Below are 16786 nucleotides of genomic sequence, written 5' to 3' on the forward strand. Positions count from 1 at the left end.
ATCTCAGGCAAGCCAGTTAGTGGTGATTAGGTTTATTGTAGAAAGTGATATGTTATTGTACTACAAGAGAATTATGAAAAATAGTTTAATTTTAAAAAAATTTTAGTTTTCTTTTTTCACTTTTTATTTTTTATTGGAGTATAGCCAGTAAACAGACAATGTTGTGATAATTTCAGGTGAACAGCTAAGGGACTCAGCCAAAAATATACACGTATCCGTTTTCCTGCCAAACTCCCCTCTCATCCAGGCTACAACATAACACTGAGCAGAGTTCTATAAACTATACAGTAGGTCCTTGTTGGTTATCCATTTTAAATATAGCAATGTGTACACATTCATCCCAAACTCCCTAACTGTCCTTCCCTCCCAGCCTTCCCACCCCTGGCAACCATAAGCTCCTTCATTCTGGAAGTCTGTGACTCTGTTTCTGTTTTGTAAACTAAGTTCATTTGTATCATTTTTTTTTCAGATTCCACATATAAGGGGTGTCATTCGGTAAAAAGTGATCTCACACTAGTAACTCTCTGCTTGAAATAAATGCATATTAAATGTATTGAGTTATCTTCCAAACTCTTGAGCTAAAACTAAGCTACAGGAGTTGAACTCTTCTGTCGATGCTAAGTCTTACTCTTTAAAACTGGTAGGACAGACAACCCCTGTGAGTTCCGTCCTTACATTTACTTTGTTCTTCATCCCTCCTTCCCCCAATCACTGATGCATCCCTCCATCCAAGTGGAAAGTGCATGTGAAGACATGGTTATGGTTTGGGAGCTGTGTAAGATGAAGTGAGGGGAAAGATGATATAAAAAATTAACTAGAAAAAGGAAGATATATAGACATAGCCACCACATTTCAAGTGAAATTATCTTTAACCAAATCATTTATCAAATTGCCCCAAACCTTAATTTCCTTTGGACTGTAGAGGCCCACTGTTCAAGCTTGGTGCCTTATGCAAAGTAGGCAGACTATCAATAATATTGAAATGAATGAATGAATGAGAAAATCCTAGTTACTCGGGAGCTGAAATGATTATTGCACTGGCCAAAACTATGGAAATAAAAAGCTAACATGTAGGAGGGAATCATAAAAAGAAACATATAGGTTTAGATGGTGGTTATATATCAGTAGTGATTTCCTGACTTGGAGAGTTGTATTTATGTAGAGAGTGTCCTTGATTTGGGAAAATTAGACTTGTGGAGATGATGAGACACTATGTGGATTTTATAATGTCATATACATATATATATTTAGCAAGGAGGATGGAGGGAGCAAGGGTGGTGAAATGCTGGTAGTTAGGGAATTTAGATAAGGGGGAGAGGGAGTTCTTTGTGATATTCTTACAATTTTTAAGTTTGAAAATTTTCAGAGTAAGTTATTTTTTAAAAGTTCTTAAACATAAATATATTCAGAGTGTGTATTACACTTCACAAGGAAGCAGAGAGTGTAAGTCTGGATTTATTTCGGGGCTGTAAAAATTCTGACACATTTTAGGAAGCTGTTTTTAATCTCAGATTTGCATTGTAACATCGTAGTAAAAATGGGTGCTCCAGTCTGGGCTCAGTATAAAGAGCATCTTTCCTAGTTTTTCATTGGTTTTTTCCCCCATGAACTTCTTCCTCTGCCATCTCTTCTCTTTCTCTGTCCACCCCTCCCACCCAGGCAGCTAAAATGAAAAGGCCTCTGGGAATGGTGTGGTTTGTTGCTCCTCTTTTCCCAGGGAAATCCAGACTTTCACTGCCAGGCTTGCTAGTAAATTCCAGTAAATACTTGAATAAATACAGACTCCCCATTTTTATCTATTGCTTCATAGCCAAAACCCAGATTCCTTTGAAAGCTAAAGAAATTTTTGAAAAATCTCTGTTGTTTTCCTTCTGCTTCATAAAAAGCCTTCACCCAACCAACTCACCTTTTCCTCCATTGCAGTTTGCCCGTTCTTAGTGAATGGTGACTTCCTTCGCCTTGGTTGTCTCTTAGTCAGATCTGAAATGTCCGGGAACCGCTTAGCAGTGGCAGGTCATGGCTATGAGGACAGGGAAGGATGCTAGCCAGCAGAGCCTGCTTGTTCCACTGTAGCTGTAATCTTCATTGCTATGCATGGAAATTGATTTTACATTGTACATGTCACATTTCTAAGACCAGGGATTCCAAACCCTTTTAGCCTAGGATCTTGACCTTGTTAAAACTGATGTTCAGTGGGCCCTTTGCCACTCTCATCCACCAAACACAAAGAACACAAAAAACCAGCCCTCTGTGTTCCCTACCCCCCACCAAGTCAGTTAAACTCAGTTCGGTTTTGAGAGCTTGCTGAAGGACTTTCTGAAAAAAGTCCTTGAGATAATTCTGTGGTTCTCAATCAGGGTTGATTTTTATCTACTAGTGGACATTGGGCAATATCTGGAGACATAACTGGTTGTTACAGATGGGTTTGGGGAGTATTACTGGCATCTAGTTAAGAGCAGCCAGGGATGTTGTCAAGCATCCAACAGCATGGCTCCCAGAGGATAGGGAGGACTCATGATCAGACGTCATGGCTGAAGTCACAGTTGCAAACCCCATGGAAGTGACGCTGGTTAGCTATCAGAACATACTTCTCTGGAGAGTCGAATTTTCCATCAAGTAGTATGTGGGATCCTAGGAACCTAGCAAGGTCAAAGATTTTTCAAGAATAAACTAAAAATAGAAGGGTTTCAAAGTTGTCTCAAGAGACTATGAATTTGCAAACCAATAAGCAGTGTCACTCAGTCTTTTTTGGAGCCAGGAGGGGAAGTTGTTAATGTGCCCAGTGTGTTCCATAGACATTCTGCATGCAACTTTGGTGGAGGCTACCAACTTTGGATAGAAAGTCATCAATGAGGATAAGAATTTCTAAGAAAACAAGGTTACTCCAACATGTTCATATTTGGGCTATATAAACTGATAGCACTCACAGTATAGAGATAGATGGATAGATAGATGGATGGATAGATAGATAGATAGAGGTAGATCCAGAGATATATAGATACAGATTCCTTTGCATTTTATGTTTCAAACAAACAGCACTTCCCTCATTCATGGTAGAATCTGCATAGGTGTAATGGTTCACCTCTATTTAAGAATTGGTTTCAGAACTGAATATTTAGGAGTTTTGGACAGGAGATACTTTTATAAATGCATAGTTAATCCTAGTGAGCATTTTATCTTGGAAATAGGAGACCAGTTTCTGACTAGAAACCAAGACAGTGGTACAGAAACTGTTCCATGACTTATGTATAGGTCTGAAGCAGGGTTTCCCAGCCTTGGCACCATTGACGTTTGGGACCAGATACTTCTTTGTTGTTCTGGACATCATAGAATGTTTGAACACATCCTTAGCTTCTACCCAGTAGATGTCAGTATCATATGCTCTTAGTTGTGTTAACAATGTCTTCAGACATTGGCGTATGTCCCCTGGGAGCAATTTCATCTTTCTCTCGTGGTTCAGGGAGTTTCTTACAACAGAACTTTCCATATTTTCATGGGCATTAAGTAGGCATAGTAAATTATTATGTTGTAGAGATAACTAGATTTTCACAGTTATTTTCCCACCAGTTGTTTTTTTAACCTATCAGAAGAAACCACGATCAGCTTTTTCAGATGTGTAGTGTTAACCTGGCTTTTCAGTACATGAACTTACAGGGAAAAAAGTTTCTAAAGTTTTACCCCTTCATACCTCTCTTTTTCCACTTTTCAAATCTTTTCTGCTTTAATAGATGGTAGTTCTATGTATTTACCAAATTCACACCCCCATGCCACACAGACACATGTATTTATGATCAAAATGGTAAACGGAACTCCAAGATCTGTGGGACAGAGAACATTTTAGATGATCCATCTCCTGGCCCTAGAAAGAAAATCAATCTCAATTCTTCTTCTTCAAAAAGGTCACTAATGATGGCAATAAACTATTAGTAGTGACTCAAGTCTTTGAGACCAGAGAAGAAATCTATCAGTAGAGGAAAGGCAAACAAAATGAATCCAAGACACTGTCATCAGCCTCAGAAGTTTTATGGTAGGACCCAAACTTTAATGAAATATTGGATTCTTCTCACAATGTTTAAACTTTATTGGATGAAAGAGCAGAAATTTTTATAAAAAGAAAGGCACCCATTGGAGCTCAATGTAGATGAGACCTTGGTTCTCCATAAGACAAATGGGTGCCACTTTCCAGAAATAATTGGAGCTTTAAATTACCAATGGGCTAACGATGTCTAAAGCTCTGTGAAATTAGAAATGGAGTTTTGCCTTTTACCCAATTATAATCTTACCAGTCATTCTGGGAAACCTCAGTTCTCTGAATAAATGGGTTTCTCCACCTCCTAATCACCAACTGATGACCAGTGGTCTTATGTACTTCGATGTGGCATGTAAAAGTGCCCATCTGCAGTAGGCCAGATGGATTTTACCAGCAGTGGAGGAAGAATAACAAGAGGCCCACATTTACTGAGCAGCTTCTTTGAGAGAAGCTTTGGGCCTGGTGCTTTGTAAACATTATTGCTAATCCTCATATAATCCTTGCAGAATGGTCCATATTGTATCCATTAGGCAGGTATGAAAACTCAGCTCCAAGCAGGCTAAAATGTACCAGCATCATACAATCAGTAATTCTTGGATCCAGACCCAACTGATTTCCAGGTTTAATGCTTTCCCTCTCTTTCTCTGGAAGGGTTTTCTGAACTTCTATAAATACTCATTTTGATTTGTGACACCTACAAAAATAGACTCTTACCCTAGTAGAAATCAGTTTAGCTTTCTTCTACTTTTTAAAAGCCATTGAGGCTGAGTCTTTGGGGTATGAATTTTTGAATAGGTCCTTTTAACACCTCGGTTCCTTTTGAATGGTTTCAAAAGAACTCAGAAATTGAGTTTTGTCACCCAACACTTTCAGACCAGAGCTCTGAAAAAAGTTGTATTTCCCCTGGACATTTACAGTATGCTACAACAGTGTGAATTAATAGATCTGTAGGGAGATATCTGCTGAACTAAGAAAAGTAGATCTTTGTGGATGCGGCCTAATACAATTATTTGGGTATTAACTACCTCACTTGGTAGGGAAGCTTCTGATGGCTAGCCTGTAGAGAGTTTACAGGAGAGTGGTAATGATTTAATTCTATCAGGTTAAATCTTCAGTTAAAATCTCAGGCTTGATGTTGGTTTTGTAATCCTGAATACCCTCTACTTTGAGAGCACTTTTCTAAATGAAAGGGAACTAGAAAAATCAGACTAAACCTAGACACATTATTTTGGAACAGTGTAAGTCTTCAGGATTTTTGTTTGATTGATTCGTTGGTTTTTTGGTTTGTTGTTTGTTTTGGGGGTATGTTTTATTTGCCTTTTTGTTTTTTGTTTGTTGTTTTGGGGTGGTAGATAAGTTTTGCTTTTTGATGTTTCTAGCCAGAATGGAGATAGACAATACCTGGCCCGGATAGAACTCATTCTCGTCCATTACATTTCTTTTTAGTCTACTTGCAGTCTATGTGTCTACATTTTTTTCCCACCTGGCAATAGTGTTTATCTAAGGTGAAACTTCTGGGGAAGAAAAAAGCATTCTGTGACCCTAATAGTATATGGCAGTCTCAGTGGCTATGAGCCAAGCTTTCAGTGTTAGTCTTGCCTGTGCAGAGCCAGGATTCTACTCCTTGCTATCTGTTATCTTACATCACGTTCTCAGATAACCTTCCTCTTAGTTGTCCCCTGTGCAGTATTTAGTCCTATAACTATGAATTAAATATTAAACCACAAGTGTGCTTAGCCGGTTTTGGAGTGAATAGACACAGAAGATAGGAGCAAGCAATTGTTATTTATTTGAGCCTGACCAGTGTAAGCATTGTGTAGAGTGTTTGCTTCATCCATAAAAATTCTTGTGAGATAAGTGATTCTAGCCTCTATTAGATACTATTCATTCATGCATGCATTTGTATGTTCCCTAAGTATTCGAGTGTTTTCTATAAACTACGCACTGCTCTGAGCACTAGGGAGATAACAGTGAACAGAACAGACAGAAATCCTTGAGCGCATCAAGTTTACATTCTAGTGGGGAGGGGGAATAACCTATAAATCAGAAACAAAAGAAGTGAAATATATATTGTGAAGGAACGTGAGTGGTGCCATGGATAAAAATAAAGAAGAGAGAAAATAGCTTGAAAGAGGAGATGGGAACTGTAATTTTTAAGGTCAGACAGTATACTGTAAAAGGTGACAATTGAGCAGAGATCTGGGAAAACAGAAAAGTTAGCTATGTGGATACTCAGGAGAAGAATGTTACAGGAGAACAGTATTTCAGGTGAAGACCTAGAGACAGGAGTATGCCAGGTACATCTTGACAATTGCAAGGTGAATGTGGCTGAAATAAAGGGTGGTAGGATATGAAATTGAGATGAAATTGATGGAGGGGAACATGAAAGTTCATCATGGCAGAGGGAGAGAAAAAGACCACTAGAGGAATTTTTGCTTACATTTGCTGAAAGTAACTGGGGAAAAGAGTTGAGTAGAAATGTGAATTTGTTTAAAAGAATGAGCCTGACTTTTGAATTTAGGGGAAGCTACAGGAACAAAGATAGAAGCAGAGAGAACATTAAAAGCCATTGAAGTAACTCCGATGAGAGTGTTCAGTGGAAGCCGTGAAAAGTGGTAGGATTCTGACATTTTAAAGGTAATGCTGAAGGATTTGGTCCAAGTTTAGATGTGGGAAACGAGAGAAAGAAGGGAATTGGAATGACTCCAGACAAAGTTTGTGCACTGACTAAGTGGATGAATAGTTCCCATTGATTGAAATGGAGAAGATAATCCGAAGATCAGGGGACAGCTGTTTCGGACATGTTAGGTTTAAGTTGCTTACTCACCGTCATTTCATACCTGGATAAGCATCTCACATAAGATCACAAATGGAGAGAGAGAGAGAGATAGTAGTCAAACTAGATCTGATTGATTCCAAAACCAAGTTCTTACACGTGCTTCTGCCCCAGTTCTGGGGTTTCCATTTGCGTAAATCTCAGAGTAGTGCAGGAATAATTTAAATTCACAGAAAACCATGAAACAAAGTTTTAGCCACTTCTATACCCACTCTTCCGTGTTGTGAGCCACTTACATTTTAGCTGGGTTTTATTTCTTCTCATCTCATCCTTTCATAGTGGTACTCTTGAGTCTTTTCTTTACCAAAGGGTAAGCAGGAGGAAGAGATAAGGAAAGCCACAAAGGACTTGACTAGTGCTATTGATAGTAATCTGGTTTTATCAGAAACTCCCAGAAGAGCATTGCAAAGTTGAAGGGTGAGCGTCTCATTCAGTAATGGTTAAGATGACCTTTTTCCTCTCACTGAGATATATTTCTCTGATTACAAACTCAGAGGTATGCACATTTCAGTTCTGGGGTGGCATTAATATCCACCCAAAGCAAATTCAATACATGAACTACCTACCCCTCCAGCTGTAAGTTTTTCAATGTAAGAACTTGACATACTGGCAGATAAAGATATTCCTTTCACATGAAGCTGATGGAGGAAGGATCAGACAGGCAGAGAAAGCAAGACTGGAAGAAACAATTAAATGAACCATAACCTAGTGTTTTGTAAATGACTGAATAATACTTTAGACTAGCTCTTTGGGAGGGGGAAGAAGCTCAAGGCTGAACATTGGTTGGGTGTCTGAAAATCCAAATATAGCCTGTCTGGATTGCTTTTCTATGGAGGCATTCCGAAAGGTACCTTAGGTTCCCATGACTGTCCCTGGCTGCCTGGGACAGTAGCGTTAATGAGTGGGTCTTCTCAGATACTATCATCTAGCAGAATGACATCTCCAGATAGCCTTGAATGCTTCAGCCTGGCCCTTTAGTTACAACCCACCTGCAGAGTACCAAGAAACTTGGGTCCGTGTTCCCACCAGACATAACTTTTCTATCACTCAGGCTTTTCTGCACCCACCTTTGGAACAACTGAGAAGAAAAGATCCTAGAACAAAAACCTCACCCATTACCCTCCCCATCTTCCAGTCTGCCTTCACAAATACTTCTGTGGTTAGATTGTGGGTCCTGGTAGCGTCTTCACCCCTTTCCTGAAAAGTGACAATGTCATGATTTTGCTGAAGTCAGATTACAAAAAAAAATCATCACATCTAACCTTGCAAGGGAAAGAAGCATTACAAAAATCAGCCCTGTGCTTGGGAATGGGGAGCGAGGGGTAACAGAGCCTGATAACATAATATACCTCAAATCCCTGAAGGCACTGTTGGAAGTGGCCACACTAGAAGTCATCAGGTATGGCTTTTGCAGATTTTCTTGGTTTTTGTTTCTGTCTTGAAAGGGAGAAAAACTGTAATGTTTATACTCCTGCAGTATAAGAAGATACCAAATTTGGGTTTCACAAGTTCCATAGCTAACTTCATATGCTGCTGTATTTCATGTGAAAATGTTTTTCCATCCTCTGATATGAAGTTGTTATATTATGAGGCTGCAGGATGCAACTGGAGAGTGTGGTACCTCATAATTTTTGGAAGTGATAGAAGAGGGGGGGTCATGAACATCTCTCACTGCCTCCCCTTCTTTTCTTGGCCCTACATGTCCCTTGCGAGGCGATTGCGGGGCCACCTACTTGGATATAGTATTGACAGGCGCCTTCAAGTGTGCTTTAAGCACTGACGTGTGAATCTTAGTTCCCTTTCTTCCATAGTCTTAGACCTTTGTAGCACTGCACAGGCTGGGGTTTGGGGGCTCACGGGGGAGGAAGGATGGCCCCGTGCCCCATCCGGCTGCAACAACTGTGACTCCTGAATCTGCTTTCTTCTGTGCTGCTCCCTGCCAGTCTCATGCTTCCGCAGCTCCTTTTCATGGTAATAAGTGCCATGGTGGTCCTGGACATGAACGGCCATCAGGCAGGCCTGTCAACACTGGCTTTACGCCCTGAAGTCACAGCCCTTGTTTCCTGGCCAAGCTTTCTCTCCTTCCTCCCCCGTCATTTTGGTTCCCTGATGCCCCTGTTCAGAGCCATTCTTGTATTCTGAGAAGCCCTATAAAAATTTCCCTAAACATGTTCACCTCGCCAATGAGAAGATATGGTTCCTGACAAAAGATTCTTAGCATTCCCACCACTGGGGACCGAGCAGGGGAGTGACTGAATATGGTTATCACTAATGTGGATTCTGTGTTTCAGGACACTGACAGAAATAACATGACAAAAAAAAAAAGACAAAAGGAGTTCTTAAGATAGTAAATGTGAACAGGAAATGAAGGAGTAGAGATGTGGCTTTCAGTCGTGATGCCTTTCTTTCTCTTACTTGTCTGTCTTTCTTCTGTGGTTAGAAGAGCCTGTATTAATGAATGATAGTCTATGAGAGTGAAAAAGGCACTGCAGAGGAGAAGGAATCATCAACATTTATATCTGCTCTGGGGCTCTCTCTGTGACCTTTAGAAAGGAAAGTACTTCCCCCCTTCACAAGAGGAAGATTTTTTCAGACTTGTTCACCCAGCAGTGCCTGTATTAGAATGTTAACTTTAGACTCCATAAGTGAACATATATTTAAAAAAATATTCATCTTTTAAACTGCGTGTTAGGAGATATTTTTAAAGAGTCTACCAAATACAAGTATTATCAGTGGAAACAGTGAATGTGTGTTGATTTTTACACTGTCCAGCAAAACACCAAGGGCTCTGTATATTTTGTCATATCTGGTTGTAAGGCAGCCTTGTTGCATATGTATGGTGTTGTTATCCTCATTTTGTTTTCCCCATTTTACAGAGAACACATCTGACCTGAGACAGGTTGGGTAACTTGCCCCAGATGGCACCATGATAAAGTGGCAGATTGCACTCCACCCTAGGTCTGTCTGACTACAAAACCTGTGTCTCGAAGGGCTGAAATTTAGAGCAAGGTGAAGACAAGTGCCATTCCTCAGCAGTGAGCTGAGGAATCCCGATTCATGCACAGCCACCTCTTGGAATTTGTTCTTAACTGGTATCTTAGAACAAGAGGTAGTGAAACCCATACTTGTTCAAATTTGTGTTGGTAATCCTTTAAAGCCAGAGGTGCAGAATCTATTCCTGCCTTGGGTAGCCCCCAGCCCATGCTGCTAGTGCCATGTGGGCATGACCGAGTTGGAGTGGAAAGAATTAGGATGTCTGGTTAGCTATGGGTCCCAAGCAACATGCAAAACACCAGAATCAATTCACAAATCCCCAGTGCAGTTGGCCCCACGTCGTGTTAGGTGCTGGGTCCAGGAGCTCCCACATCCATCTATTCCTTCTTTCCAGTGTGACTGTGAGCACGGTGTGTCTCCCTTTCCATTGTGTGAATTTGTAAAAACAAATACGTAGACTGAATAACCTCTGAGATGACCTCTAGGTCAAATATTTGAGCGCTTAGTTCTTGGTGAATCAGCAGGCCAAAATTTACAACCTGTGACATTCCATTCCTGACCACGCAAAGGGCCATTCAGCAGGGAACAGAGAGGAAAACTCAGCATATGACCTCAGGCCAAATGCAAGGGGTGAATCAACCTTAAAAAATGGCCACCAGAAAACCAGAGTGTGGCTCTGACCAAAGGGAAATGTGGCTATTTATCTTTACGTGATATTGTACACAGTGGTATGCTCACTTTTCATAGCGTCTTTCTTCCCGGAGTGCTAAAAAGGTTGTATTAAAATCAGAAACATGTTGCATAGCCATCCTCTTCCTGGGAGACTAATGAGTCAGAGATCTCTAAAATAGTCTTAGGAAGCATTTCTTTGAAGTCCCAGTTTTCTGTTGTCACCATGGATAAGCAGAGGTGAACGAACAGCCAGTCGTCTTAACCAGGTCTTCTCTTCAGTCTGACTTAAGGAAGAAAATGGACATTCTGGAAACACACCTTCCGTATTTAGAGGCTAACTCTGCTGTTTCCTGGCTCTGTGACCCTGGGCAAGTGATGTCACCTCTTTAATCCTCAGTTTCCTTTTTTGTTAAGAGGAATCCTAATAGTACCTGAGCCACGGGGTTGCTGTAGAGATTAAATTGGAGAAGCCAGTATCTTTGAGCTCATGGCCCCACTCATGTAAGAGGTCAATAAAAGTTAGCTGATGTGATTTCTAATAGTCCTGCTCCAACTCTTTGAATCTAAATAGCTGTGCCAAATCAGGTGGGTCAGATTCCAGGTGGTTCTTTCTTGAAACCATTAGGAAAATATAACATTTGGGTCATAGTCCATTTCTGTGATGGCTGTAGCCTTCATGTGTTCATTCATTCCTCTATTTTCTCAGCGACTACAGTGTGGAAAGCAGTAATAAACATGCATGGATTGCAGTTACTGTCTTGTTCCCATGTTACAAAGCCCACATGGCTTTCCAGGTCTTACACTGAGTGGTTTTGAAACCTTGATCCCTAAGTCTGTATCTCTCCTCTCACATTCTTTTTTATTTTTTCTGGTAAACAATGGGTACAGGTTGGAGTCCTTTGCTTTTCATGATAGTAAGATGTTCATGCAATATTCATTTATCACCGTAATTGGCAAAGGCAGTTCTGAACCGTAGGCATATGCATTGCCTGCTTTCTGATATCATATTTTCCAGATGAGATCTGACTGTGGTTTTTAAACAAAATCAGAATGAGAGTAGAATAAATAAGAGCTTATTGTTAAGAAAGGACACATTTCATTTTTTAGATTAAATGATTTAGATGATTTTTTCATATTTTATAGAATCACTAGGGAAAGGCCTTGAATAATAATTAGAAAAGTCTCCTATCTCATAACTGAACTCTGCCCACCAGTCTCAGAATGATGGTTTTCTCTCTGACTGTCAAAAATGCTTAGATCATTAGAGTCTTGGCTTAGCTTAGTAGATTCTAGCAGATGACCTTTCTCTTGGCTTTTCAGTTCTTATTTCTAACCTGCTGTCAGTCCTCTATTTGGAAATATGGACTCCTTGATCAATATCCTCCTAGATATATTTTACATAAACAGAATTTTATATATACAGATCACTTGGAGATAAGAATCACTCAGACATACTCCACTGTGTCCAGACACTCTGTTGGAGCTGTCCTCCTGGACCGTCCATTAACCCTTATGTATCAAGCATCAGCTACACCTCGAGCAGTTCTGGTCCACACCCCACTCACTGCATTACCTCCTCTGAGCCCCCAGCATCATCCAGCCTCATCAAGAAGCTTCCTTCTGGCCAGATATTGTGTGCATCTGACCTCCACCCTCCCCTTCTTATTCCTTCTTGGCTCCTTATGGTGTCCTTACCAGTTCCGTGTGGTTCCCCATCTCCCTTCAGATGTCCAGGTTCTCACCAGCCTCAGCAATGCTAAGGATTTCATTCTGTCTGGATCTTCAGCCCTTGTCATCCAGGCAGACACACCAAGTTGTTTGCTGGCTGCTGGGTAATTGAGAGACCCAGCTCCTCAATATAAGTGAAAGGACCAACGCAGGGCATCCCTAACGCCAGGGACAGCACACCAGGAAGAGTGAGATACAAATCCACACCACATCCAGAGCTTCTAGAGAGAGAGAGCCAGTTCCATTTCCACCATGTGTGTTGAAATGCACAGATTTCAAACTCTAAGACCTTCGTCTAAAAAATTAAGACAACCTCTCAACAAAGCTCCACGTTAAACATTCCCTTTGAATGACCTCGCAGAAACAAAAGCCAAGGCATTAGAGATACTGACCTTGGTGTTTCTATGTAACAAGCAGAGATTACTTTGAGAGTGTTGCTCAAAGTTGGAGGAAAAATCATTCTCTTAAAAATGTTGGGTTGTTTCTCCAGAGGAAAAAAGTCAGGGTCCACCTGGCAAACTAGAAAGCTATTTGGCTGCAAATATAAGGAATTAAATATTCCCCAGAGCAGGACACTTCATATATGTAGCCAAAAAATAATATGTACTAGGTGGCTCACTAAATTTAACTATTATTTCTGCAACACGTGTTGACACAAAAATCAGTGCCTGGGAAAGGACTGGAAATAATCAGAAATTTCCCTCAGAATAGAAGAGCTAAAACATGTGTTTATTTGGTTATCAAGATGATAACTTCTTTATGAAATCATAATAGACCTATTAATAAGCCTGCTAGCTAGGAAAATTTCCACAAGCAGCTGCTTTTTGTCACTGGTAATTTAGAAAACATGAAATGAAAGGTGTTTGCTATCAGATTAGATACCTTAAGAATTTCTTTATCACTTTTAGATCTGAATTTTAGGCAAATAATACGTATGGTATGTCATACTGAAGTGTTGCATCCTTTTCTCCAAATCAGTTTTGTTCATGTCCCCAAATAAGAAAACCACTCTTAGAAATGGGTGGGATGCAGCTAATCCAGGTATTTAAAAGATTTTTAAGGTGTTATATTTCAAATCAACTTCCTCCATCTTTATTTCTTAGGCAGTAGATGTTGGTTGCACCAGTGGCACCTCTCAGATGAATTATTATCAGTGATGCTGTTATTTTCATTGTGCTGTTATGTTCCCAAAAGACATCTAGCCACTTATATTGGAGTCATATAGGAAGAGATGTATACACATAAAGCATTTTGGTTATGCCATTTTGAAAACACCATTTGTCTTCAATAATAGTACCTATCTCTGTGGTTTATTGGAAGGATTAAATGAGATAATGTATATAAAGTCTTTGAGTAGTGCCTTGCACCTAATGAATGGGAGAAAGCTGTGCCTTTGCTAATTCTGCCTCTGTAGATTGCTCCCTAATGTTAGGTTACCTCTTCCAGTGACCACTAAATGGATTTGTTTTATTTGTTCATTCAACACTTATTGAGCACCTGCTAAGTTCTAAGAATTCTGCAAAGTGTTGTAAGTATAAGCCCATAGTGATAAACAAAGCTTCTGTAACCCCTGACCTCATGGAACTTAGACCAGTAGATTACTAAATCTCCATTTCCACCAACTCTCTTCCTCCCCTCCGTATTAAGGGACAGCTTGTCTGAACTGTTTGTATATTGAAATGACGATCCTTCAGGGTCAAACTTGCTTTCAATTGATGCTTGTTCATTTGATTAATAAGACAGTTATGTCTGTTTCTTCACCCTAATCAAACACATTACCACCCATGAACCCATATCCTCTAAATTCAGCTCATCTCCTAGAAGATAATATATTCTTGATCGCCCGTGCTGTTTTTCCCATCTCTGTCCACATCATCACTCTAATCCAATTGCCCAAAGCAGAAAACCTGGAGGCCTTCCTGACCCTGCCCTCACCCACCCACGCCACAGCTGATCCATTGGGGAACTGTCATTTGTAGTTCAAAAACGGTTTTAAATTCACCAGCTTCCTTCACCCCCCAACTTTGCACCCTCATCAATGCCACCATCACCTCTTGCTTGGACAACGGCATTAGCTTCCTAAGAAGTTTTCTTGTTTTCACTAATGCTGAATTTCTACCCATTGTCTACTCGGTAGTAAAAGTAGAATTTTGAAGTGAAAATTAGACTGTGTCTTACCCTAACTTAAAACCCCTCAGGGATTTTCCGTCTTGTGGAGAATAAAATATATTATTATGACCTATTAGTTCGACATGGTCTGGCCCTCAGGAATGCCTCAGGGACTCCTCTGGCAGTCACTTCAGCCCCTTTTCTTCAGAATACTCATGTCAGTTAGCAAATATGTATTTGTTTTTGTTGTCACTTGATTAATGCTGGTCTCCCTCACTGGTCTCTAAACTCCACAAGGGCAGGGATTATATCACTTTTATTTATCACTGTATTCTCAACACTTTGCATAATCCTTAAAACTTAGTAGGTGCTTAATAAATGTCTGCTGACTAAACAAATGAACGCACCTCAAACTCTTAAACTGCGCCTGTAATTTTTGTGGAAGTAACATTTTTAAATAATAATAGGGATTTTCTGTGCATAAGTCATTAGACCATTGGTTTATAGGGAAACTTCTTGGAGATTCATTATAAAAGTCTTCTAGAATTGTAGCCCAGGGTCTTCATATATATCAAAGCACTAAAGGTTGAAAGATGGATGTTTTTGTTTTGATGTAGATATTTAAATTGGACTCCTTCCTTCCTCACTGTATACTCCTTCCAGAATGACTACTCAAAATCATAATACTCACAAAATAAGAGCTCAAAAGAAAAAAAACCTTTCCATCTCCTAAAGTAAAAAGTTAGACCCAAATATATTAATATACATATTTTATATTTCTCCAGCAGCTACTTTGGAATTTTTATAATAGTCTGTATTTACTAGAAAAAAACATGTCTGGCACATATATGAATGGGATCACTTAGAGCTTGCTTGGTAATGGTGGTTCAATTTATATTAGGCTACATGTTTTACATGGTGCTATTTATCTATTAGACATGAAAGGACACTTTGGCCATTTAAGTTAATGAAATCACAAAGTTAGCAGGAGAAACTAGAAACATTGAATAGAAAGAAATGACACTTGAAATCTATTTTTGTTGCATTTTCACATTTTGCTCTTCATTCTTAAACTCATTTCCCTCTGAAATGTAAGGACATTGTATTGGGAAATAATGTGTCTTGAAAACCGGAGCCAGCAAGCTTATGATCCAAGTGGTAATGACTTCTGTAATCGCTAATGAGGCAATGGACGTTGAATATCTCAGTGTACTCATTGGGGCCAGCCTCTTGCCTGTTCTACAAGAAGCTGTCATGTCACATTTTTGTCCCGACTCCATGAACACTTTGATTCCTAAACCTTTCTGAGAAACCTACTCTGAAATCAAAGTCAAGTTTCTTAGATGTGGTCAGACAAGGTCACATTAAAACAGTTCAGTGAATCTGCAGATCAAAGTTGAAAGGTAATGCCTCCCTCCCAAACTTGGCACAGACCCACCTGCTAACTTACCTTTCAGTTTCTAACATGCCTTTTTCACCTCCTTTCCAATGGACTGGGAAAATGAGAGCTTATCCTCTGAAAAATGGTAGAAGAGTTTCCTTAAATCAATTCATTAGGAAATTGAACACAGCTGTATTTTGGAAATGCACCTTTATCCAAAAGAGTGGATCACGAGGTATTTTGTTGAAGAAATATCTTGATCAGAGACTGCATGAAGTGAGATGTCCAAAATAAATCCTTACTAATTCATAGTAGGACTTCTTTAAATCATAATTTCATGGTAATTTCAGGTTCATGAGCTTATTTTTGGCCTATATTACCAGGATTTACCCTCACTCTTGAGTGACCCAAAATACTAGCCAGGATTCCCGCTGTCCACATTTTTTTCTCCACTGCCATGTTCCTTCCGTTTTGAGCCTTGAGATATTATCCAAAATGGCACTGCAGAGGGGGAGGGGATGGTGACTCTTGTTAGGCATGATCTTAACATCTCACGACCTAGGTTTTTATCAAATTTCTTGTGATTAAAAAAAAACAACAACAACTTTGCCATTGCTTTATATTTCAGTGTTCTGTCTCTTGTGGTCGAGGGCATAAACAACGAAATGTTTACTGCATGGCAAAAGATGGAAGCCATTTAGAAAGTGATTACTGTAAACACCTTGCTAAGCCAAATGGGCACAGAAAGTGCCGAGGAGGAAGATGCCCCAAGTGGAAGGCTGGCGCCTGGAGTCAGGTGAGCAACGCTTCTCCTCTAACGACTTCTTCCTTACCTCTGGCCATGTGGTTGACACCAGCGTGTTGGCTCGTTCCCCTGCTCAGTTTCGGTTCTTTAGAGGGGAGTGTGGAGACAGGGAAGGAAACAGCCTTCTGTCAGAATGCTCGCTAGCTGTGGGACCTTGGGCAAGTGGCTTCATCCCTTGGTGCTTTGGATAATATATATGCTAGGACAGTTGTGGGGATTAATTCTAAGTGG

General features: G+C 40.0%; 1 protein-coding gene across 3 annotated transcripts in view; it reads left to right on the forward strand.

Moving 5' to 3' along the window:
• ADAMTS9 (ADAM metallopeptidase with thrombospondin type 1 motif 9) overlaps window positions 1-16786 on the forward strand; it is a 162489-nt gene that overhangs the window by 103960 nt on the left and 41743 nt on the right. For 2 of the 3 annotated variants that reach the window (XM_061128143.1, XM_061128144.1), the window contains exon 29: window positions 16379-16546. The exons of the other annotated variant lie outside the window; for it this stretch is intronic. In XM_061128143.1, coding sequence (XP_060984126.1) covers window positions 16379-16546 — 168 coding nt within the window. The remainder of the gene's footprint in view (window positions 1-16378; window positions 16547-16786) is intronic. 3 annotated transcript variants of the gene reach the window in all.

Source organism: Dama dama, chromosome 24 (genome assembly GCF_033118175.1).
Source record: "Dama dama isolate Ldn47 chromosome 24, ASM3311817v1, whole genome shotgun sequence".
Taxonomy (NCBI): domain Eukaryota; kingdom Metazoa; phylum Chordata; class Mammalia; order Artiodactyla; family Cervidae; genus Dama; species Dama dama.